This window comes from Oncorhynchus gorbuscha, linkage group LG02, assembly GCF_021184085.1.
Source record: "Oncorhynchus gorbuscha isolate QuinsamMale2020 ecotype Even-year linkage group LG02, OgorEven_v1.0, whole genome shotgun sequence".
Classification (NCBI taxonomy): domain Eukaryota; kingdom Metazoa; phylum Chordata; class Actinopteri; order Salmoniformes; family Salmonidae; genus Oncorhynchus; species Oncorhynchus gorbuscha.
The window spans coordinates 19,219,358-19,246,155 of record NC_060174.1 but is presented as its reverse complement, the minus strand read 5'-3'; the positions used below and the strand labels follow the sequence as shown (position 1 = coordinate 19,246,155).

General features: G+C 43.6%; 1 protein-coding gene across 1 annotated transcript in view; it reads left to right on the top strand.

Moving 5' to 3' along the window:
* The window catches only part of LOC123998583 (xyloside xylosyltransferase 1-like), an 81,764-nt gene that overhangs the window by 37,635 nt on the left and 17,331 nt on the right, over positions 1-26,798 (top strand). The window contains exon 4 of the mRNA XM_046303563.1: positions 13,564-13,696. Coding sequence (XP_046159519.1) covers positions 13,564-13,696 — 133 coding nt within the window. The remainder of the gene's footprint in view (positions 1-13,563; positions 13,697-26,798) is intronic.

Below are 26,798 nucleotides of genomic sequence, written 5' to 3'. Positions count from 1 at the left end.
CCAGAGCATGGAGGCGCTACCAGGCCAGTACATCAGGAGACATGGAGGAGGCCGTAGGAGGGCAACAACCCACTGCTACCTCCGCCTTTGTGCAAGGAGGAGCAAGAGGAGTACTGCCAGAGCCCTGCAAAATGACCTCCAGCAGGCCACAAATATGCATGTGTCTGCTCAAACGGTCAGAAACAGACTCCATGAGGGTGGTATAAGGGCCCGACGTCCACAGGTGGGGGTTGTGCTTACAGCCCAACACCGTGCAGGACTTTTGGCATTTGCCAGAGAACACCAAGATTGGCCAATTCGCCACTGGCGCCCTGTGTTCTTCACAGATGAAAGCAGGTTCACACTGAGCACATGTGACAGACGTGACAGAGTCTGGAGACGCAGTGGAGAACGTTATGCTGCCTGCAACATCCTCCAGCATGACCGGTTTGGTGGTGGGTCAGTCATGGTGTGGGGTGGCATTTATTTGGGGGGGGCCGCACAGCCCTCCATGTGCTCGCCAGAGGTAGCCTGACTGCCATTAGGTACCGAGATGAGATCCTCAGACCCCTTGTGAGACCATATGCTTGTGCGGTTGGCCCTGGGTTCCTCCTAATGCAAGACAATGCTAGACCTCATGTGGCTGGAGTGTGTCAGCAGTTCCTGCAAGAGGAAGGCATTGATGCTATGGACTGGCCCTCCCGTTCCCCAGACCTGAATCCAATTGAGCACATCTGGGACATCATGTCTCGCTCCATCCACCAACGCCACGTTGCACCACAGACTGTCCAGGAGTTTGCGGATGCTTTAGTCCAGGTCTGGGAGAAGATCCCTCAGGAGACCATCCGCCACGTCATCAGGAGCATGCCCAGGCGTTGTAGGGAGGTCATACAGGCACGTGGAGGCCACACACACTACTGAGCCTCATTTTGACTTGTTTTAAGGACATTACATCAAAGTTGGATCAGCCTGTAGTGTGGTTTTCACTTTAATTTTGAGTGTGACTCCAAATCCAGACCTCCATGGGTTGATAAATTTGATTTCCATTGATAATTTTTGTGTGATTTTGTTGTCAGCACATTCAACTATGTAAAGAAAAAAGTATTTAATAAGAATATTTCATTCATTCAGATCTAGGATGTGTTATTTTTAGTGTTCCCGTTTTTTTTTGAGCAGTGTAGTATAATATATGAATGTGTCTAGGCAACGTCAAAACAGCCTGATATGGAAGGTCTGTTGTGTCATGTCACGTGGCTACTACAACAAACAACACAGACAGTTATCACAGACAGTTATTCGTTTGAAGATATTCTTAAAATGGACTTTAGTCTGTACTATTCCACAGTGAGACTGTTATTCCATATAAACTGCAATAACAACACAGTTCTGTGTTGTTTTCAGCGTGTTTCAATGTCTTTTTCTGTCCCAGTTACAGTGAGTTCATCAGATGGCTGTCAATGCATTGGTGATTGGAAAGTCATTGTAATCATATCTCAACAGTGATAAATAAATAATAGCCTAGCTTTCATTTGTTACAGTGTGCATTGGAAGAGAGTAGAGGTGGGAGACGGGTCCTTCGGCTCAGTTTTGCTGTGGAGAATGAGACCAAGATGCAGCTGTAGTGTCACTTTCGCTGACCTACATACAGCCTCCTCTGATTTCAGCTGAGTGGGTTGTTAGACGGAGGGGAGGTGGTGTGAGCACTTTCACTCCCCTCAGTAATTGTCCTCCTCACTACTACTTGTATCTCGACAAGTGTTGGGGAAGCTTTTCTTAAAATAGTTTACCAAGCTACCAATTACTTCACACCCTTAAGAAAATATAGTTTACTTAACTAAAGGTACTTTGAAAAAGTAGTTCAGTAAATGCAAACTACTTTGATATTAAATCTGAAATTGCAATAACAGATCACTTTGTTTTTTTTTTACCTGTTCTGTCCAATTTTGTGATATCAAATTGGGAGTTAGTCTGGTCCCTTCGCTGTAACTCCCATACGTACTTTGGAGAGGTGTGTCACGCCTTGGTCATTGTATCTTGTGGTTTTGTTATATGTTTGGGTAGGCCAGGGTGTGACATGGGTTTATATGTTGTATTTCGTATTAGGGTTTGTATTAATTGGGAGTGTGTATTATTAGGGGTGTGTCTAGTTAGGCTTGGCTGCCTGAGGCGATTCCTAATTGGAGTCAGCTGATTCTAGTTGTCTCGGATTGGGAACCGTATTTAGGTAACCTGTGTGCGTGTTGTATTTCGTGGGTGATTGTACCTGTCTTAGTGTTAGTCACCAGATAGGCTGTATTAGTTTCATTCGTTTGTTGTTTTCTTCTTCCGTTATTTCATGTACCGTATTAGCTTCATTAAAAGTCATGAGTAACCTACACGCTGCATTTCGGTCTGACTTTCTACAAACAACAGACGAAGATCATTACAGAATCACCCACCACGATTCACAGACCGAGCAGCGTGTGAACTGGCAGGAGCTAAAGGAGGACGATATGGACGGCAGAAGCAGGGATTATACGACGTGGGAAGAAATCGACAGGTGGGCGTCCGATCCAGTGCGAGTGCAGGAGCCCGCCTGGGATTCCCTACAGCAATGCGAAGAGGGCTATACACGGATGGAATCGAAAAGGAGAGCACGGCTATACAGAGCGAAAACCGTAGGTAACGGGGGAAAGCGCAGAGAGAGAGTGGCAGAGTCAGGAGTCAGACCTGAGCCTACTCTCCCTGTTAATTGTGAGGAGCAGCAATATGAGGACTTCTGGTCTTGGGAGATGATATTAGACGGAAAAGGACCCTGGGCGCAGCCGGGAGAATATCGCCGTCCCAAGGAGGAAATAGAAGTAGCTAAAGCGGAGAGGCGTGAGTATGAGGAGGCATCACTGCGACGCGGTTGGAAACCGGAAAGTCACCCCAAAAAATTTATTGGGGGGGGCTAAAAGGGAGAATAGTTATGCCAGGTAGGAAACCTGTGCATACTCCCTGTGCTCACCGTTGGGCTAGAGAGACCGGGCAGGCACCGTGTTATGCTATGGAGCGCACGGTGTTTCCAGTGCGGGTGCAAAGCCAGCTGCGACTTATACCAGCCCTTCCTATTGGCCGGGCTAGAGTGGGCATCGAGCCAGGTAAGCTTGGGCAGGCTCGGTGCTCTAGAGCTCCAGTGCGCCTGCACGGTCCGGTCTATCCAGAGCCACCTCTACACACCAGTCCTCCGGTAGCAGCTCCCCGCACCAGGCTTCCTGTGCGTGTCCTCGCGCCAGTACCACCAGTTCCAGCACCACGCACCAGGCCTCCAGTGCGCCTCGCCTGTTTAGCGCAACCAGAGCTGTTCTCCTGCACTGCCGGAGTCTCCTGTCTGTCCAGCGCCACCAGTGCTCCCAGTCGGCCCAGCGCGTCCAGTGCGCATCGCCTGTTCAGCACAGCCCGTGCTTTTCTCCCCTCCTGCGCTGCCGGAGTCTCCCGCTTGTTTAGCGCAACCAGAGCTGTTCTCCTCTCCTGCGCTGCCGGAGTCTCCTGTCTGTCCAGCGCCACCAGTGCTCCCAGTCGGCCCAGCGCGTCCAGTGCGCCTCGCCTGTTCAGCGCAGCCAGAGCCTTTCTCCTCTCCTGCGCTGCCGGAGTCTCCTGTCTGCCCAGCGCCGCCAGTCGGCCCAGCGTCACCAGTCTGCCAGGATCCGCCAGAAGTGCCAGTCTACCAAAATCTTCTAGATCGGCCAGACAAAATTAATCATCCAGGTCCACCAGCCAGCCAGGATTTACCGGAGCCTACTACCTGCCTGAGCTTCCTCTCAGTACTGAGCTTCCTCTCAGTACTAGGCTCCCTCTCTGTACTGGGCTCCCTTTCAGTACCGAGCTTCCTCTCAGTACCGAGCTTCCTCTCAGTACCGGGCTTCCTCTTAGTACCGGGCTTCCCCTCAGTACCGGGCTTCCCCCCAGTACCGGGCTTCCCCTCAGTACCGGGCTTCCCCTCAGTACCGGGCTGCTTCGGTTCCGGGCTGCCCCTCTGTCCCGAGTTGCCCCGCTGTCCTGAGTTGCCCCTCTATCCTGAGTTGCCCCTCTATCCCGAGTTGCCCCTCTATCCCGAGTTGCCCCTCTGTCCCGAGTTGCCCCTCTGTCCCGAGCTGCCCCTCTGTCCCGAGCTGCCCCTCTGTCCCGAGCTGCCCCTCAGTTATGTGGGGATCAGGGTGAGGACTATTAGGCCATGGTCGGCGGAGAAGGTGGATTATCCTAGGACGCGTAGGGGAGGAACTAGGACATTTATGGAGTGGGGTCCACGTCCCGAGCCAGAACCGCCACCATGGACAGACGCCCACCCGGACCCTCCCTATGCTCTTGAGGTGCGTCCCGGAGTCCGCACCTTAGGGGGGGGGGGGGTTCTGTCACGCCTTGGTCATTGTATCTTGTGGTTTTGTTATATGTTTGGGTAGGCCAGGGTGTGACATGGGTTTATATGTTGTATTTCGTATTAGGGTTTGTATTAATTTGGAGTGTGTATTATTAGGGGTGTGTCTAGTTAGGCTTGGCTGCCTGAGGCGATTCCTAATTGGAGTCAGCTGATTCTAGTTGTCTCGGATTGGGAACCGTATTTATGTAGCCTGTGTGCGCGTTGTATTTCGTGGGTGATTGTACCTGTCTTAGTGTTAGTCACCAGATAGGCTGTATTAGTTTAATTCGTTTGTTGTTTTCTTCCGTTATTTCATGTACCGTATTATCTTCATTAAAAGTCATGAGTAACCTACACGCTGCATTTCGGTCTGACTTTCTACAAACAACAGACGAAGATCATTACAAGGTGAAGGACGCTGGAGAAGTGTGCTTTTCAGGGATGAATCCCGTTTTCAATTGTACTGGGCAGACAGCATTGTGTGGGTGAGTGGCTTGCTGATGTCAACATTGTGAACAGAGTGCACCATGGGGCGGTGGGGTTATCGTATGGGCAGGCATAAGTTATGGACAACAATTTAATTTTATCGATGGCAAATTGAACGCTCCGAGATACCGTGACGAGATCCTGAGGCCCATTGTTGTGCTGGTAATCTTCCGCCATCACCTCATGTTTCAGCTTGATAATGCACGGCCCCATGTCGCAAGGATCTGTACACAATTCCTGGAAGCTGAACATGTCCCAGTTCTTCCTTGGCCTGTATACTCACCAGACATGTCAACCATTGAGCATGTTTGGGATGCTCTGGATCGACGTCTACGACAGCGTGTTGTAGTTCCCGCCAATATCCAGCAACTCTGCACAACCATTGAAGAGGAGTGGGATAACATTCCACAATCAACAGCCTGATCAACTTAATGTGAAGGCGATGTGTTGTGCTGCATGAGGCAAATGGTGGTCACACCAGATACTTACTGGCTTTCTAATCCACGTCCCTACCTTTTTTTTAGGCATCTGTGACCAGCAGATGCATATCTGTATTCCTAGTCATGTCATGTATTGTATTGTCATGTCTTGTCCCTGTGCTTTCTCTTCTCTTCGTTTCCCCCTGCTGGTCTTATTAGGTTTCTTTCTCTCTCTCTATTCCTCTCTCTCTCTATCGTTCCGTTCCTGCTCCCAGCTGTTCCTCATTCTCCTAACGACCTCGTTTACTCTTTCACACCTGTCCCCTATTTTGCCCTCTGATTAAGTCTCTATTTCTCTCTCTGTTTCTTCTTCTGTCCTTGTCGGATTCTTGTTTGCTGTTTGCTTTGCTTTTGTTCCGTCCAGTTGTATTCTGCCTCGTCATCAGATACTACGTGTGAGCAGGTGTCTCTATCCTCTACGGCCCACGCCTACCCGAAGGGACCTGCAGTCTGTTGCCGCTAGCCCTGCAACTCTCCTCAACAACTAGAAGGGGGACTCTCCTGTTAAACTAGAGGATTTGTGTTTTCCCTGTTTGGACTTCCCCTGTAATGATTGAGGATTTATGTTTTCCCTGTTTGGACATTAAAAGACTCTGTTTCCGTTATATCGCTTTTGGGTCCTCACTCACCTGCATAACAAGTCATGTGAAATCCATAGATTAGGGCCTAATGAATTTATTTCAATTGACTGATTTCCTTATATGAACTGTAACTCAGTAAAAATTTTGCATGTTACGTTTCTATTTGTTTAGTGTGCGTGTGTGTGCGTGCGTGTGTGTGTGTGTGTGTGTGTGTGTGTGTGTGTGTGTGTGTGTGTGTGTGTGTGTGTGTGTGTGTGTGTGTGTGTGTGTGTGTGTGTGTGTGTGTGTGTGTGTGTGTGTGTGTGTGTGTGTGTGTGTGTGTGTGTGTGTGTGTGTGCATTTGAAAAGTATTCAGACCCCTTGACTTTTTTTATGTTACAGCCTTATTCTAAAATTGATAATGACAAACCAAAAACTGCGTTTTAGACATTTTTCTTTACGTGTAGTCAGACCCTTTACTCAGTACTTTGTTGAAACACCGTTTATAACGATTGCAGCCTCGTGTCTTCTTGGGTATTGACACTACAAACTTGGCACACCTGTTTTTGGGGAGTTTCTCCCATTGTTCTCAAGCTGTGTCAGGTTGAATGGGGAGCGTCGCTGAGCAGATATTTTCAGGTCTCTCCAGGGATACTCGATCAGGTTCAAGTCCGGGCTCTGGCTGAGCCACTCAACAACATTCAGAGACTTGTCCCAAAGCCACTCCTGTGATGTCTTGCCTATGTGCTTAGGATCGTGGTCCTGTTGGAAGGTGCAGAAATGTTTTGATACCCTCCCCAGATCTGTACCTCAACACAGTCCTGTCTTGGAGTTCTACGGACAATTCCTTCGACCTCATAGCTTGGTTTTTGGTTTCTGACCAGCACTGTCAACCAAGTCTCATAGCAAAGGGTCTGAATACTTACAGTGGGACAAAAAATTATTTAGTCAGCCACCAATTGTGCAAGTTCTCCCACTTAAAAAGATGAGAGGCCTGTAATTTTCATCATAGGTACACTTCAACTATGACAGACAAAATGAGAAAAAAAAATCCAGAAAATGACATTGTAGGATATTTAATGAATTTATTTGCACATTATGGTGGAAAATAAGTATTTGGTCAATAACAAAAGTTTATCTCAATACTTTGTTATATACCCTTTGTTGGCAATGACAGAGGTCAAACGTTTTCTGTAAGTCTTCACAAGGTTTTCACACACTGTTGCTGGAATTTTGGCCCATTCCTCCATGCAGATCTCATCTAGAGCAGTGATGTTTTGGGACTGTTGCTGGACAACAAGGACTTTCAACTCCCTCCAAAGATTTTCTATGGGGTTGAGATCTGGAGACTGGCTAGGTCACTCCAGGACCTTGAAATGCTTCTTACGAAGCCACTCCTTCGTTGCCCGGGTGGTGTGTTTGGGATCATTTTCATGCTGAAAGATCCAGCCACTCCTTCCACCTGCTGGTGGAAGGAGGTTTTCACTCAAAATCTCACGATACATGGCCCCATTCATTCTTTCCTTTACACGGATCAGTCGTCCTGGTCCCTTTGCAGAAAAACAGCCCCAAAGCATGATGTTTCCAACCCCATGCTTCACAGTAGGTACGGTGTTCTTTGGATGCAACTCAGCATTCTTTGTCCTCCAAACACGACGAGTTGAGTTTTTACCAAAAAAAATATATTTTGGTTTCATCTGACCATATGACATTCTCCCAATCTTCTTCTGGATCATCCAAATGCTCTCTAGCAAACTTCAGACGGGCCTGGACATGTACAGGGGGACACGTCTGGCACTGCAGGATTTGAGTCCCTGGCGGCATAGTGTGTTACTGATGGTAGGCTTTGTTTCTTTGGTCCCAGCTCTCTGCAGGTCATTCACTAGGTCCCCCCGTGTGGTTCTGGCATTTTTTCTCACCGTTCTTGTGATCATTTTGACCCCACAGGGTGAGATCTTGCGTGGAGCCCCAGATCGAGGGAGATTATCAGTGGTCTTGTATGTCTTCCATTTCCTAATAATTGCTCCCACAGTTGATTTCTTCAAACCAAGCTGCTTACCTATTGCAGATTCAGTCTTACCAGCCTGGTGCAGGTCTACAATTTTGTTTCTGGTGTCCTTTGACAGCTCTTTGGTCTTGGTCATGGTGGAGTTTGGAGTGTGACTGTTTGAGGTTGTGGTCTGTGAGAGCCAGAAATCTTGCTTGTTTGTAGGTGACCAAATACTTATTTTCCACCATAATTTGCAAATAATTTCATAAAAAATCCTACAATGTGATTTTCTGGATTTTTTTCTCATTTTGTCTGTCATAGTTGAAGTGTACACCTATGATGAAAATTACAGGCCTCTCTCATCTTTTAAGTGGGAGAACTTGCACAATTGGTGGCTGACTAAATACTTTTTTTTTGCCCCACTGTATGTAAATAAGGTATTACTGTTTATTTTTATTAATACATTTACAAAAATGTATACACACACTCATTGCAGGGTTTTTCTGTATTTTTACTATTTTCTACATTGTATGAAATAACACATGTGGAATCCTATAGTAACCCAAAAAGTGTTAAACAAAGTAGCCACCCTTTGCCTTGATGACAGCTTTGCACGCTTTTGGCATTCTCTCAACCAGCTTCATGAAGAATGCTTTTCCAGCAGTCTTGAAGGAGTTCCCACATATGCTGAGCACTTGTTGGCTGCTTTTCCTTCACTCTGCGGTCCAATTCATCCCAATCCATCTCAATTGGGTTGAGGTCGGATGATTCGGTTGAGGTCATCTGATGCAGCACTCCATCACTCTCCTTGGTCAAATAGCAGAGAGGTAGCAGAGGTAACTCTGGGTCTTCCTTTCCTGTGGCGGTCCTCACCAGAGCCAGGTTCATCATAGCGCTTGGATGGTTTTTGCGACTGCACTTGAAGAAACTTTCAACGTTCTTGACATTTTCCGGATTGACTGATCTTCATGTCTTAAAGTAATGATGGACTGTCGTTTCTCTTTGCTTATTTGAGCTGTTCTTGCCATAATATGGAATTTGGTATTTTACCAAATAGGGCCATCTTCTGTATACCAGCCCTACCTTGTCACAACACAACTGATTGGCTCAAACTCATTAACACATAAATAAATAATACAAATGAATTTAACAAGGCACACCTTTTAATTGAAATGCATTCTAGGTGACTACCTCTTAAAGCTGGTTGAGAGAATGCCAAGAGTGTGCAACGCTGTCATCAAGGCAAAGGGTGGCTACTTTGTTGTTTACTACATTATTCCATGTGTTATTACATAGTTATGTCTTCACTGTTATTCTACAATATAGAAAATAGTAAAAAATAAAGAAAAACCCTGCAATGAGTATGTGTGTCTAAAATGTTGACTGGTACTGTATATATACTGATTAGGGTTTCTAGTGGTTAGCTAAACACGCTACATGGCAAAAAAAAGTTATGAACTACTGAACTACCACCAACCTACTGCAAAATGTAGTTAAATCAGTAGTTGAACTACATGTAGTTCACTTTAACACTCATTAACACTGATCTAGACCCACTGAGGAGTCCTTTTGTTTTCAGAGAGAAAAAAACAGCCGTACAAACATCACTGATCTGCACTAGATTGTGTTTAGGAAGTGAGTGCGGGTCATTGAGTCAACAAAATTGTTGGAATATACAAAATGTTTTATTTCATTTTGTCTGTCTTCTTTAGCTGTCCCCTAGCACTTTAAATAGTCTATGATGTGGCTGGGTTAGGTTTGAATAGAACACAGTATATAAGTCTTGAAACGTAAACCAACAACATGTTAGTACGTAGTATTCCCTAAACAGATTGCCTTCAGTCTGACCCCAGAGATTTCCCACTATACATGCCAACAAAATCTCTTTGAACAACATAAGAATAGACTAATGGCCATTTGGTTTGTGATGCTTTTGGTGTGTTGGGGGTGGTAGAAGAAAGCTACAGTATGTGCATGGTGCTGTAATTCAGCTGTTAAACCATAGGTAGAACATAAGGGATGTCATCGACTTGACCCCCCTTCAGCGCCCAGGGGTTTTCTACCCATGGGCGTACCTAGGCAAATAGCCCATACTCAATGTTTTAACTGCTCATATAAGGCCGGGTAGTTGGACCTTAAGTTATGAGTCATAACCACGTTGACCCATGTTCAGTTATGCGAGAATAAGTAAGGTCCTCTTTTGCTGCTTTTCTCATCTTGATGTTGAGACACTACAGACAAGACAGAAACAGTATAATGCACTCGCTGCTTCGGGCTGTCACGTGTGCTCCCTCTACGGCCTCTAGGTCACCAGACTGCTCATTATGGCGCTCACCTGTCACCATCGTTATGTACACCTGTGTGTCGTCAGACTCACCTGGACTCCATCACTTCCCTGATTACCTGCCCTATATATGTTTCTCCCTTTGGTTCCTTTGCCAGGCGTCATTGTTTCTGTTTCAGTTTGTCTGTGCATTGTTTGTGTTTCTTGTTTTGCATTATGTTTCGTTCATTAAATGTATTCCCTGAACTTGCTTCCCGACTCCCAGCGCACACTTTACACTTGTTTACACCAACATATATAGCCTCAAAACATGATTAAAACAATAACTGTAATATCATGGACGGTCAGTCCTTGCATTCATAGTCTATACATTTGAGAGTGGTTATATTTCTCCATCCCCATCCCTCAGCTTTTTACCAGAACAGGGGCAGGGAGGACACTTATGGTTTCTACTGCTGACTGCCTCTTTATCTCTGACAGACAATGCAGCCCGCAGCTACGACGCTGTATAGAAATAGATAGAACTGGGATGGACAAAGCCTCGTTCTCTTTTTATCCAATATATGAGTAATTGAAAATGGCACATCACATTGCTGGCCTGAAGCATAGTGAGAGGGGAATGAGACAAATTGTTGGTAGCTTTGTTGTTCATAGTTGATTATGTTATAAAAGGGACTGGTTCAAAACCAATGTACATCTAGTCACATCAGACAAATAAAACAGAAGATCAAAATAAGGCATAGGCCTACATGATCTCGAGATCAGGTGACCACACCTGACATATTTTCTTTCAAATAAGAAAAGGCTTTAGTAGAAGACCAAGTCTCCTTCCTCCCAAACCCCAAGCCCCCCCTTTAATGCCGCCTACTTTCCTCAGACATAATGTTCTCTGAAGGCATGATTAAACAAAGCAGTCACCATGGCCCGCCGAGTCCTGGTCCATGGAGACGCTCGGCTGGGCGCCGGAGGTGGGCCGTGGCGGTGAACCCTGCTGTGACCCCTACAGTTCTGGGAATTGGTCTCTCCCGCCGGGGAAACGAGGCCGGCTGAAATGAATCCGAGTTGGCCGAGCACAAACGCTCTGTTATCCTGCACTGTAACGTTACCCGAGGCACCAGCCAGAGAGCCCCCAGCTCTTCCAGAATAGTAAAATGTCACCCTGCATTCCTCCATCAGTATTAATAGAGAATTTGATTTGAAATCGCTTTTGTTTTTAAGGTCATTCTGCATTGCCTGTCAGCATTAAATGGTGTCATAATAGCAGTCAATAATGGTTAAGCGAAGCGGCAATGGAAGAGTGTGAGTAAATGTGACTCTTTGCCCCTGTGGTCTTTTTATGCTTTATGTGGTTATATCATAGCTCAGCCCAATGTTGTATCAGCCAAAGACTCTTCCTGCTTTCCCCTGTCCCAAAGCAGGCCGTCTAAAGCCCCCTCAGAACAAACAAAGTCAGCGTTCACCGGTCGGGGGATGACGCTCCACAACTCTACCTCAAGGCATTGTAAAGGGGACTGCCTTGTTTAAAGAGTCAATCCGAAGTTGAAAAAAATAAGGGTTTTCCCCACCACTGTTTAGCGAAAAAAAACTGTGATGGGGCTGGAGAAATGTAACAGCTCTCAAATTCATAGAGCTATAGATACAAGGACTGAACATCCATGATATCAAAATTATAGTTTTAACCATGTTTTGAGGCTATACAGTGTGTGTTTACATGTTCTTTGTTTATAAACATGGGAATAAAACAAGCTTATTTTGGGTTCTGATGGGGTACAACAGTTGACAGTATGCTCATGAGGCATTTCTAAGTTATATTCATCAAGAATCAATGGGTACATATCATTGATTTAAGTCCACAAATGTATTTAGCAACTGCAGAGAGCAGTTGGAGAAAACGGCTGACCATCTCTGCTGAGTTTAGTTTCCGCTGCTTGTTTGGACCGGCCCTAAAATATCTCTCTGGCCAAAGCCTCTGTGGAGACCACACTCTAGCCCAGCATTGTTCTGGTTTCAACAGGCTTAGTTTAGGCCACTTGTTTTCCCTTTTCCATATGCAGGCCCATTGTCTGTGCAGTCTGGCCTCTTCAGGCCAGGGGCCCCGAGCTCCATTGTGACCTCAACTCTGAGATTGGGACAGAGACACGTTTGATTAAAGTGCATGCCACTGTCTGATATCAAGAAGCTGGAAAACTGTTTCTTGTTAACTGAAATCGCATGGTTTGTCTTGCTTTACTTAGGCAGCGATTACTTGTACTTTTAACACTCTATAGACACTTAGGCTGTGTTTACACAGGCAGCCCAATCAGATATATATTTTTTTAAATAATTGGTCTTTTGACTAATCAGATCAGCTCTTTTGCCAATTATTGTGGAAATGATCAGATTTGGGCTGCCTGTGTAAATGCAGCTGTAGTCACCCCAGTTACCAGGAGAGACTCATCTGTTCATTGTTAAACCTTCCTGTGTTTTGCTGGTTGGCATGGCAGTGAAAGGTTAGGGTATACTTAAGGTGCAATGGACACAATACTGTGCTTATCTCAGTTGACCAACAGAGCAGTATCAATCAGTGTCAATCTGAAAACCATGCCTTGGGTCTTGGCATCTCGACCTACAGATGTTACTCACAGTTTCATATATATTTTATAATACAGTTAACGAGTGGAATAGTAAAATAGTCATTTGAAAGTACAAGAAAATGATCTAGATACACTCTCAATGGATCTCCCCAAAAATTATCTGAAAGTCAAAAAAATGATCTAGACCACGTACACAGATGGCTCAAAAACCCAATCCGCAGTAGTCCAAGAAAGTGACAAAAAGAGACTGAAGAATGCGTGATCGAGAGGGACAGAGAGCAGTTGCTTCGTGAGGTATCTCGAACTAAAAAAATACAGGATCTGAGTGATTAATAGTTGGTATTCAGCTGTCATAAAATGCCTTATTTACTTTGAAAAACTACTAAAATAGTGATTTTGTCAGACAGCATAGGCAGCAGCTCTATATAGATGATGACTTAGGAATGAAATAATAAAGTCATCAAATTAATCAAATGTAATATACACCTGAAATATTTTATTAAAGTAATGTAAATAAATTATTGCTAATAAGTGATAGGCAGTAATGGGCAGTCACTACCATCATGGGACTTTTATTTTTTATTCTGTGTTACAGCATTCAACACACAATGCATAGTGTATTTAATTAAATAAATTATAGTTTTTTAAATTCGGAAACCGTAATTATTTTTGCATAATTGAACCAAAACGGAACAGACTTGAAAAAGCACTGATCTCTCAGCACTAATAGCTGATATTCTTAGCCAATATGATGTATAGCCAAAATAATCTGCTACTCAACAGGTGCTATCAAGAAGTGTTCTTTTCTGAGTTATGTTTTTAACTCTGTTTCAGATCTGCAGCGCATTGTACAGCTGGACCTGGATCTGAAGTACAGGAGCAACATCAGGGAGCTGTTTCTGGAGTTTGATCGATTCCCTCCCGGAGCTGTGATCGGCATCGCCCGAGAGATGCAGCCGGTATACAGGTATTCAACACACACACACGTGCGTGCGTGCACACATTAAACATGATGAGTCGTGGGGTTGGAAAGGATCACAGTGTGTTATTTAACCATTTGTTTCACTGCCACAAAACACTAAGACCATTTACCATCACTAAAATCTATTTCTTAAACCGTGACAAACAACATCCCAGTACTATTTGAGACATGAGAGCAGACCTGAACCGCTGACTTGCATTGCTTTGAGTGGCAGAGAGGCAGAACTTGTCGATATGTTCTTGTGGTCAGTCGATGCTAGTCTGTTGAAAGTGGGGCACTCTAAAAGCTGAAATTGACAGGGCCTCTTTTGAGTTCTGAGTGCTCCCTTGCTGTGCGTTCCCACCAAAGTGACAGTGACAGGAGTTGGCAGAGAGGAAGTTCGCTCAGAGCCCTGCTGTCGAGGGTTGTCCATATGGAAAGGGGAAGTGATGAGAGAGAGAGACAGATGTGTGGAGAGGAGGTTGGAGATGGGGGAGTCGGGGAGGGGGACGGACGTGAGCGGCAAAAGGAAACGTGTGTTTATGATATGACATTCTGAAGGTCAGTGTTTTTTAGGCTGCAACAACAGGAAGCACTGTGCTCCTGTGCTCATCAGTGCTGCCTCTGTTCACTGGAGGACAGTTCCCATTCCAGCAGGCTGTCGCTGTGTTCTCCTCTCCCCCTCCCCTATCCTCTACGCCTCTCCTCCACTTTCCTCTGCTCTTATCCAAGCTCATCACATCAGCCTGCCTGCAGGCTCAAAACGCATGCTCCATGAAACCCTGTAGACCTTGTAGAGGAGAGATGGCTTATATGAAGTCAGAGGTAATTAGTATAAAACACATCTTGTGATTTAAGATGCCAAATCACATATTTGGCAAAACCACAAGAGCCTATGGTTCTCAGAAGAATCCAATTTGTGTGTGTGTGTGTGTGTGTGTGTGTGTGTGTGTGTGTGTGTGTGTGTGTGTGTGTGTGTGTGTGTGTGTGTGTGTGTGTGTGTGTGTGTGTGTGTGTGTGTGTGTGTGTGTGTGTGTGTGTGTGTGTGTGTGTGTGTGTGTCTAAAATCTAAAAACACACAAAACAACCCTAGTGAAACCCAGTCTGCTACTGAAATGTCACCCCTGTGTGTGTGTGTGTGTGTGTGTGTGTGTGTGTGTGTGTGTGTGTGTGTGTGTGTGTGTGTGTGTGTGTGTGTGTGTGTGTGTGTGTGTGTGTGTGTGTGTGTGTGTGTGTGTGTGTGTGTGTGTGTGTGTGTCTAAAATCTAAAAACACACAAAACAACCCTAGTGAAACCCAGTCTGCTACTGAAATGTCACCCCTGTGTGTGTGTGTGTGTGTGTGTGTGTGTGTGTGTGTGTGTGTGTGTGTGTGTGTGTGTGTGTGTGTGTGTGTGTGTGTGTGTGTGTGTGTGTGTGTGTGTGTGTGTGTGTGTGTGTGTGTCCACATCCACTGCTAAATTACTTTTCCGTATCATATTTATCTTCTCACCTTAATCCCACAGTAAGTAGCTCTGCCATAAAATGGTGTGTTTGCAACTATTTGAACAGTTGCACTAAGATAAACAGACTCCTTTGTAATACTTAGGAGGCAAACAGAGAGACAATGTTTTTGATCAAACAGAAAATGTATTTATAATTTATAGTTACACAAATGTTGTCATCATCAACATGCTCTGGGGTAGTTTCACAACGCTTTTCTAAATAGGTTTCAACTACTCTGATGTAGCCAGAATACATCTGTCTCATAACAACTGATTCAGACTCGCCTCATATTGCTTAGTCTCCTTTGACTTGAGTAAATCTGTTAACTGTTCGTTCACACTGTGTAAACCAGCCGGCAACAACTTAAACATGCCATAGACACCATCTCCCCTAGGTGGTACTAGAGACGGCTAATAGTCTGAGCTCATGGTTTGTTTTCTACCCCTCTCCTTCCCTCGCTCTCCTTTCTTCCATCTCTTCTATCCCTCCATCTCTTCTATCCCTCCCTCCCTACTTCCCCTCTTTCCAGACGCTGTAGCTGGAGAGGGAATACACAGCACTTAGCCAATTGTTTTACCCCCTACCAAAACAGATGTATCACGCTTCAGAAATGTGCATACCGGCACATCCCGTAAATAGCCGTAAACATCCTTTAGTCAGTGTATGTTGAGTCAGTGAGTGTTCTCTATAGAATGCCCCATTTACCGTTATTATGTGAGTGAAGTAAGGCGTTAGAAAATCATTGGGGGCAGGAAGCCTAGCGATTTAAGAGTGTTGGGCCAGTAACTGACAGAATCTGTCAATGTGCCCTTGAGCAAGGCACTTAACCCTAATTTCTCCTGTCAGTCGCTCTGGATAAGAGTGTCTGCTAAATTACAAAAATATATTTTTAAAGAAAGTAGTGTTAAAATGTCTGAGACAAACTGATAAAAGCATTGATGGATGCTGCCTAAGGAGAAGCAGGCTCCCAGAACACAGTGCTGTGAATTTCATCCAATAAGATGATTTAATGTGTGATTCCACTCTGAACATCCTCCCTTCTCCCCCTGTATCTTGGGCTGGAGGGAGGGAGGCAGTGTGTGTCAATGGCCCTGGAACCCACACACAAAAGTATAATACAGAGTAGGGAGAGGCTCACCAGTACCTAATGCAGTGTATAGTGTACACTGAGGGTGTTTCTCTATGCATATTGCCGTGCTCCACACACTCATGCTCCAAGTGCATTCTCCGAGGACATTCTCTTCAGTACGTTCTTGTGAGGACGAGAGTGTGAAGAACGCATAAAACATTACATTTGAGAAGCACTCCCACTCCCTCTACTGTATGACCTCTGCCGCATCTCCCCATTCACTGAACCTTCTTCCAGCCAGGACAATGGCAACAATGGAGAAAAAACAAGATATACACAAAGCAAACATTTTTATTTCATAACTATCAGCTAGCTATATGTGAATCGTATTAATGTCGCTAACCAGATAGTATAACAGGCAAAAATGACCTAAAACCAATGTTATCCAAGGTAGATGTCAATTCTTCGTGGGTAGTTAGCCACAAATAATTGTTAGCTAGCTAGCTATCTCACTAGGGAATAGTAGTAGCTAGCCAGTTATCTCTATTGATTTACTATGGGCTTGCGACCTACAGTGGGTATTGTAGGCAGGTAACCATGCCAAAATGAACACAGTATGTATATATTAACATATCAAGCTAAAATATTGTAGTCTGGCAACATGTGATATGTGAATAGGCAACATTTCATTCTGAAGTCTGAGTGTATTTTCTCTCGCTTCAGCTCAAATAATGGCTACCATTGATTTCATGAAAATGTGCGTAATTGTTTTACGTGGTTAAGCCATATTTCTTTGCATACTTTCTGTTGACGCTTGCATCGATGCATGCTTCAAAGTATGTACAAACAAAGTATGCATTCGAACAGTGGCCTACATACTCCATTTCGCATACTTTGATTTGGACTCATATTCCGAGCCTCCCAAACTCCAATTTGCATGCTCGGAGCACGGTAGTGTGCATTTTGAGGAACACCTTCCTAATATTGAGTTGCACCCCCCCCCCCTGCCCTCAGAACAGCCTCAATTCTTTGGGCATTTGAAGTAAACAGAGCCACGTGTATGCGTTGGCTGTGCTCCATAAGAGATGATGCAATATGGTTGTATAAAGAGATTTATCATAGGTGTTCCTGCTATTTACATAAAATGATTTAATATTTTACTTCACTGCAAATCTGATCAGTGGTCCGGTAGATAAAGGTGGTATGTTGTTGGACCTGCTCCAGAGCTGTGTGGGAGTGAGCCTGGGCTCTGGGCTCCTTCATTCCAAGCCTTTGTTCCTGGCCTGATTGTAACATCCCATTCACAGCCACCAACACAAATACCACTGGCCCGTTTAGACTGCAGCATTGTTTTCCACCCGGGTCCTGCATCAAAACAGGACATTGTGTGTGTGTGTGTGTGTGTGTGTGTGTGTGTGTGTGTGTGTGTGTGTGTGTGTGTGTGTGTGTGTGTGTGTGTGTGTGTGTGTGTGTGTGTGTGTGTGTGTGTGTGTGTGTGTGTGTGTGTGTGTGTGTGTGTGTGTTCACAGTTAAGGGATGTGGAGCATCTGCTTACTACTATAAACAAACAAGTCTGGAAGTCTTGTAGATTTTAGAGGGAGGGAGTGTACATCAATGACTGTGTGTGAGCGAGTGTGCATGAAACAAAGATGGAGTGAACTTGAGTGTCTTCAGCTCTAGCATTGTATACTTAGGCAATGTTTTGCTAACTAACCCCTCTCACTCCCCTCTGCCTCTTCCAGGAGTTTTCTTAGAACTTTCTATGCAGTTAATGAGAAGTATAAGTACACAGCATCTCTCTGCTCTTATTCCTACCCAGGCCCAAGTGTCAGAGGGGGTAGTCTCAGTCTAGAGAGGAAAAGGACTTCATTGACAGTCTTTTGTTATCCCACTCTTCTCCACATCAGAAGCAAATTCATCTCTGCAAGACTTTGAAAAAAAGTTTAACAAGACACCTTTTGTGAAAGAAATAAAAAGCCTGGGAAAGAATCCAATTTAGTTGGACTTGCATATCATCAATCTTGCGTGTGCTTTCAGGAAAAGTTTTTTCTCAATATTCACTCTCCAGAAGGTTGTGTAGACAAGATGAATGTCCTATTTTCACTGCTCAATATTTTACTCTTAGCAGAAACTCATGACCCGCACATTTACATAAATGTAAATTGGCTGGCTAATAGTACTATTTTACACTACAGAGCACTTTTCCCTCCTGAGCAACTGAAGTCCTTAGCAAACGAAAATCATTTTGCGAATCTCTAGTGATGTCAACACAGCTGGTATAGGCAGCGTATGGCAGTTCATACTGTATCTGGCCACTAAGTGTACTCAAGCAGTCGCTTGTTGAAGGATGGGGAGATAGGTATAATATTATTTAACCTTTATTTAACCAGGTACATCCCATTGAAACAGTTTTTTTCCAAGGGAGACCTGGCCAAGAAGGCAGCAGCAATCAATACAACATTTTAAAAACATACAATACAATCAGCACAACAACACCACAATCCAGCCTACAGGAAACATTTGTAGTGTATTTTTTTTGTCACTTGTCTGTTGTCTCATGTATGTGTCCCCTTGTCTGTACCCCTCTGAAGTGAAGACACCAGCCTTGTCTATCCTGTGCTTGGCTCACTGGTCCTCTCTTCTGGTGACACCAGAGTCAACATAGAGTTTATCGTTCTAACACTGGCTCTATGCAGTGATTCTTTTCTATAGGGATGCTGTCTGCACTGGCCAGAGCAGAGGGTTTATTTTTCAGACGACGCGATTACAGTCACAACCTTAGCTTTCTGCCCAGGTCGCGGAGGACTCCAGTTTCTCCAACAGATTCTCATCTCTGCCCCCACCGTAGCACCTCGCTGGGCCTCGAACCAGGAACTGCTCCATGCCTGGATGTACACACACAGACAAGTGTTCACGTCACTTACCAGTCCCACCGGCCTCTGGAGTTTAACGTAATCCCCTCAGAGGACCCACGTCAAGACCCTGTACGTGCTCTCACCATTGATGAAGGGATAACTTACCCTGCCAGTCTGTTTGTCCAATGTAGGGGGGCATCATAGCTCAACAGGCTGAAGTAGAATCAGTCCGTAAAACAAGTCAGTTAAAATTGTGGGAAATAAAGGTTAGTGCTATCCGGAATCCTTGGGACGTCCCTACCCTAACCTAAATGTGGAAAGACACATTTCAGTTGAAGGAATTGTTGTACAACTGACTAGGTATCCCCCTTCCTCTTTCCTTTCCTTTCCCTTAACTTTAACCCCTACCTTTACACCTACCTAACTCTTACCTTAACCGTTTTAGATGTCAACTTAACTGCAGCTCTTAAATATTCAGTAACTGTCGTAGGCAGCAAACATTAATGATGTGATTGTGGAATGTTTTTTCAGTATTACAGATAGGTCTACAGTGGGAATATTAATGTTAGTGTCATTCATAGTTTAAGTTTGAAGTTGTTGTACACTTCACATGATAATGCAAAAATATAAATATAGTCTGTAGTCTGTATAGTCTGTACGTGCAAAGGCTTTTGTGAATGAAAAGCAGTGTGTGTGGGTTTGTGTGTGTGTTTGTTAACCACTCTCCTCCTCGAGTGCTCTCCGTGCTGAGTGGAGAGGACTGAGAAAGCGCTCTGCTCCTCATCTTTTTTATTGCTAATGGAGGCAGCATTATGCAGGAGGGCACAGCCATCCTCGGCCACATTCACAACACGTCCTTTCAATTAAATGTTTATTATAGGTGAAGATGCTCTTCCTTTTTCTTCCACAGCTGCATCCTTAATGTTTTAAAACCCAGCTGCCCCTCTTGCATAACACCTGCATGTACAGCCAGACATAGACAGAGAAATGTCAGACCACTGTGTACCAAAGAGTGACAATAACTACAATAACTATACACCCACCTGTATTACTTTCTGGTTGCAGCAAGATCTGGTTTACTCCCATAGGCCACTTGGTCTGACAGTGGACATCTTCAGTAAAACGTCCTAGTAAAAGCCTGTTAGAAAGTAATACTGATTGAGCCCAATTATGGGCCAATTATCTCATGTCTCATTTCCTAAAAATGTTCTTGACACATAGAATATGACTCCCACTTATCTTCCTTAGTCATCATATGAGTGAAATAATCATTATTATCTGATTAGAGTCTTAAAAATCTGTTTTCCTCACTGCACAGTCAACGGGCTGTCTCAGTCTGAGAAATAAGACATACCTGCCTCTAATTATACGTGTGTTAGAGATGACACACAGGCCTATGTGTTTTAAGGGCATAGACTCATAATATGTAGGCTGTTTGGTTGAGGAGTTCTTTCTGTACCAAGGTATCATTTCCTTATGAGTGGGTTGGTACATAATTTAATGTGAACGTGTCACATGAGGTATAGGCTGAAGTTTTCACCTACCAAGTAGTTGACTCTCTTATTACATGCACCTTTGGCCTTTTTCTGAATAAATCCAAATGTAGTGTTTTTTTCTTTCTGAAGGGGGTCTTGTTTTTTTACTTCACGTCGTCAAAGGATCATTGGTTTTGGAATATAGTTTGAATGTTTTGGTAGAGGTGCGGGAGTTTTCACCTACCAAGTATGAACTCTTTAAATCCCCATTTCTTTATCTTTATTAAAACACTTTTCGCTATACCTGCACAATCTCCAAAACATCTCTGCAATGCAGGGAACAGCGGGAATATTATTCCCCATATCCGATTCAGTGTTTAATCTGCTGTGTAAAATCAGGTTGTTCCCGGCTCTGAACAATGTGGAAGGCAGATTTGGTTGAGGAGTGGTACAGATCGTTCCTGATGTTCTCTTCGGGTGGCTTCACACCACAGCCTGGCAGCTTACTGTGAACTCACAAAGAAACCGCAGATGAGAGCGCCGTTACTTGGCACTTCTGGTAGGCGGGTTGAGGAGCACTTTGAGGCCAGATTGAGAGGTTCTGTAGAATGAAATAGGCTAGGTCTGGTGATGAAACCGAGTTCATAGAAGGATCACAGATGTCACTGAGCGGACTGTTCTTAATCATGACCTACTCATGTACCAAGTAGAGTACTTGAGGGACAAGTTGGCCAGTCTCAAAGGCAAAGAAGCCAGACAATTAATCAATAAAGACCCATACCCTTTTACCCTTATTTTACCAGGTGACTGAGAACACATTCTCATTTACATCAATGACTTGGGGAATAGTTACAGGGGAATGGAGGGGGGATGAATGAGCCAAATGGCAGCTGGGATGATTAGGTGGACATGATGGTAAGAGGACCAGATTGAGAATTTAGCCAGGATACCGTTGTTAACACCCCTATTCTTACCATAAGTGCAATTGGGAGCTTTAATGGACACAGAGAGTCAGGACACTCGTTTAACATTCCATCCGAAAGACTGCACCCTACACAGGACAATGTCCACAACCACTGCCCTGGGGCATTGGGATATACAGTACCAGTAAAAAGTTTGGACACACCTACTCGTTCAAGTTTTAAAAAATAAGGTGTACTATTTTCTTCATTGTAGAGTAATAGTGAAGACATCAAAACTATGTAATAACACATATGGAATCATGTAGTAACCTGTCACGGCCGTCGTCGGAATGAGACCAAGGTGCAGCATGGTGAGCGTACATTTTCTTTATTTGTTAAAATGTCACCAACAAAACAAGAAATAACAAAAACGACCGTGACGCTTATAAAGGTTATAGTGCTCCTAATAAAGACAACTACCCACACTGAAAGGAGGGAAAAAGGGCTACCTAAGTATGATTCCCAATCAGAGACAACGATAGACAGCTGTCCCTGATCGACAAAGATACACAGCCAAAACATATAAATAAAGAAACATAGAAAACAATACATAGAATGCCCACCCCACATCACACCCTGACCTAACCAAATAGAGAAATAAAATGTCTCTCTAAGGTCAGGGCGTGACAGTAACCAACTGTAACCAACTATTTTATTTTTTAGTAGCCACTCTTTGCCTTGATGACAGCTTTGCACACTCTTGGCATTCTCTCAACCAGCTTCATGAGGTAGTCACCTGAAATGCATTTTAATTAACAGGTGTGCCTTGTTAAAAGTTCATTTGAATTATTTCTTTCCTTCTTAATGTGTTTGAGGCAATCAGTTGTGGTGTGACAAGGTAGGGGTGGTATAAAGAGGATAGCCCTATTTGGTAAAATACCAAGTCCATATTATGGCAAGAACAGCTTAAATAAGCAAAGAGAAACGACAGTCCATCATTACTTTAAGACATGAAGGTCTGTCACTCAAGAACTTTGAAAGTGTGTGCAGTCGCAAAAACCATCAAGCGCTATGATGAAACCGGTTCTAATGAGGACCGCCACAGGAAAGGAAGACCCAGAGTTACTTCTGCTGCATGGGATAAGTTAATTAGAGCTACCAGCCTCAGAAATTGTAGCCCAAATAAATGATTCAGAGTTCAAGTAACAGACACATCTCAACATCAACTGTTCAGAGGAGACTGCGTGAATCAGGCCTTCATGGTCGTATTGATGCAAAGAAACAACTACTAAAGGACACCAATAAGATGAAGAGACTTGCCTGGGCCAAGATACACGAGCCATGGACATTAGACCAGTGGAAATCTGTCCTTTGGTCTGATGAGTCCAAATTTGAGATTTATGGTTTCAACCGCCGTGTCTTTCTGAGACACAGAGAAGGTGAATGGATGATCTCCGCATGTATCGTTCCCACCGTGAAGCATGGAGGAGGAGGTGTGATGGTGTGGGGTGCTTTGCTGGTGACACTGTCTGTGATGTATTTAGAATTCAAGGCACACTTAAAATAGCTATTACAGAGAACAAATACCATGCTTTTGTTTGAGAAGAGCAATCAACAACAAAATCATTTTCCGCCATGACAGTTTTTACACATACACATCTGAAGGTGAAATTATGGCTTACATTCTGATCCTGCTCTTATTTCTCTTCCTGAGGGTCCCAGTGATCAAATGAAGTGCCGTTTTCTTTGAAAAAAAACAATTTTTATAGCCTAAATCAAAACATTTTGTAAGCCGTTTGTGCCGTGAATTCCATCTCTATAATTTTTTTATGGAGCATTCAACGTAATTATACACGGTAAACAATTGTTTATCTAGTCATGGTTGGTTTTAGTGCATTCCTCTGGATGTTTGAAACACAGCCAAACGTCATTGTTTTTTTTGCGGGGAGTATTGACCGAAGTGAACTGATTTGAAGACAACGAGCAATGACTACCTTGCGCACCAATAATTTTAGCGAAGCTTCGTTGATTGACTGTATTTCCGCCCAATGACCACTGATCTTCTTGAAATTTAGCTGGGTAGATAGCCAATGAGCTGAGGTAAACGCCAGTATATAATGGTTTTGGGTTGGACCACCATTCCTTGTTTGTAAATGCACGCGTAACGAACTCCATTCTCTCCTTGACTATCAGAGGAGTTGCTGTGACGCTTGTTACGTGCAGCAGTATTTTGGAAAGTTGTATTTTCAACGATTTCATTGAAAACATCATGACAAATAAATCAGGAAAAGCAAAGTCAAAGTCTAAAGTGAAAAAGTGAAAGTGAGACAGATTTTTTGTTTTCTTTGAGTGTTATGATTCAAACAGAAGCTGGGGAGCTGTTTCTGCAAGGACAGGATGTACTTCTGGACGGGTAAGTGCTAATGCCATTTTATGAAATATATATATATATTTTGTTTTTGTTGTTTTTTTTTGCACAAAAAAATATACTGTATATATATATATGTGTGTGTGTGTGTGTGTGTGTGTGTGTGTGTGTGTGTGTGTGTGTGTGTGTTGGTTGGTTTGGGTGTGTGTGTATATATGTGTGTGTGTATGTGTGTGTGTATTCCATGTCAGATATATATATTTTACATTTTTTTATTCAAATGGAATGGAGTAGAACTGCAAACACACACATGGCCACTGCTACTCCTCTCCATTTCCATATGAAATAGCCAGTGGGTGCAGTTCAGGGGAGGGCAGGCCCACAATGGCCGGAGTTGAATGGAACAGCACTTCACCTTAGTGACTGTTCCCTCTGCTCTATACAATACATATATGTTTATTTTATGTGATGATAAAAGGCTCATACAATACAAATATTTTTTTTAATGTTTTCTTTCACAGTGATAGCGACTCCGACTGGGAGCCCCCGGTGCCAAGCTGCCTGCTCTACCTCTGCCCCCTCTACTCCTGCCTCCAGTGGTGTTCATATGCCACAGTTCATTACTGCAGGCATGACTGTGCCTCAGGGCCAAAAGGGCACAGCATGGAGGCGTCGTTGTGTTCTGTGTCGCATGACCTGCACCACTTGTTCAGTTTTCCTCTGCTTTACATCAGAAAGAGACTGCTATGGGACATGTCACAGGCAGCAAAATATTGTGTAGAGGACTTCCAAAGGGTGTACTGTTTTTTATTTATTTATTTATTTTCTAATATTTTTTTTGTGTGTGTTAGAATTGCTTTTTGATATGTTGTATATAGTTATTTGCACTGTTGTATATAGTTATAGGTAATTTCACCAATTCGGCCACTTGGGTACATTTGGGCAACTTGTGTGGGACACTTGGGTGACTTCATGCTAAATGTCATGTAGCTCACCCATTCCTGAAGTTATCAGTCTGAAACTTTGCACACCTACAGTTGCCATCTTGTGATATCCATCAAAATTATCTCCAGCATCCTATCTGACTGTGTGGCTATTCTAGTACATGTGAAAGATGAGGCTACAACAATAAAAACAGAAAACGTATGCTCTTTCTTTCTCTTTTCTTCCACCAGATCTGCTGTGTTATATTCTCCTACATTCAATTAACATTTCCACAGACTTCAGAATGTTTCCATTCAAATGATACCAAGAATATGCATATCCTTGCCTCTGGGGCTGAGCTACAGGCTGTTAGATTAGGGTATGTCTTCAGAACAAGGGATGCAGCCATAAGAGGTTAACCAGCATGGCTACCACAGCATTCTGCAGCTCTACGCCATTCTATCTGGTTTGCGCTTAGTGGGACTATCATTTGCTTTTCACAGGACAATGACCGAAAACACACCTCCAGGCTGTGTAAGGGCTATTTGACCAAGGAGAGTGATGGAGTGCTGCATCAAATGATCTGGCCTCCAGAATCACCTGATCTCAACCCAATTGAGATGGTTTTGGATGAGTTGGACCGCAGAGTGAAGGAAAAGCAGCCACAACTTCTTTGGTTACTGCATGATTCCATATGTGTTATTTCATAGTTTTGATGCCTTTGTTGTTATTCTACAATGTAGAAAATAGTCAAAACAAAGAAAAACCCTTCAATGAGTAGGTGTGTCCAAACATTTTCTGGTGCTGTGTATTTTTAGACCAGAGGATAGATTGACTCCTACTGGCTCTCCTGGCACCAATTTTTGATACACACGAGAAACTCAGCAGCAATACAGTTCTTAACAGAAACCGGTGTGCCTGGCACTTACTACCATACCCCGTTCAAAGGCACTTAAATATTTTGTCTTGCCCATTCAACCTCTGAATGACACACATACACAATCAATGCCTCAATTGTTTCAAGGCTTAAAAATCCTTCTTTTAACCTGTCTCCTCCCCTTCATCTACACTGATTTTAAGTGGATTTAACAGGTGATACCAATAAGGTGATACCAATAAGGGATCAAACTTTTCTCCTGGATTTTTCCTAATGTTTGTACACTGGAGTTGCTTACCAAGATGATTTTCAATGTTCCTGAGTGGCGTAGTTACAGTTTTTACTTAAATCGGCTGGAAAATCTATGGCAAGCATTGAAAATGGCTATCTAGCATTGGTTAACAACCAATTTGACAGAGCTTGAAGAATTTTAACAAGAATAATGTGCAACTATTGTACAATCCAGGTGTCCAAAGCTCTTAGAGACTTACCCAGAAAGTAGTGACGGTCGGTGCCGTTCATGATGAGGGAGGATGATAAAGATAAATGATGGCCATATTTCTATTACAGCATATTGGATGACTGTCATTCATATTCCATTTACCCAGCTCAATGTAACATTGATAGGTTCAGGCTACTACATAATAATCTAATTTTCCCTATACCCATCGTGAGGTTGGTACAACCTAATGTTTACAACGTAGGTCCACAGGTCGAGAGAAATTTGAGTAATCAAGGTGACTGACAATACCACCTTGCACGATCTTACCTGCATAATCTTGCCTGCATCTAGCTGATATAGGGTGTAATCATTAGTCCAACAGTTGCAAACGAGAGTTTCTTATTTTTTTATTTTTTTTATTTCAACTTTATTTAACCAGGTAGGCTAGTTGAGAACAAGTTCTCATTTGCAACTGCGACCTGGCCAAGATAAAGCATAGCAGTGTGAACAGACAACACAGAGTTAGACATGGAGTAAACAATTAACAAGTCAATAACACAGTAGAAAAAAAGGGGGAGTCTATATACAATGTGTGCAAAAGGCATGAGGAGGTAGGTATTGCAGATTAACACTGGAGTGATAAATGATCAGATGATCATGTACAGGTAGAGATATTGGTGTGCAAAAGAGCAGAAAAGTAAATAAATAAAAA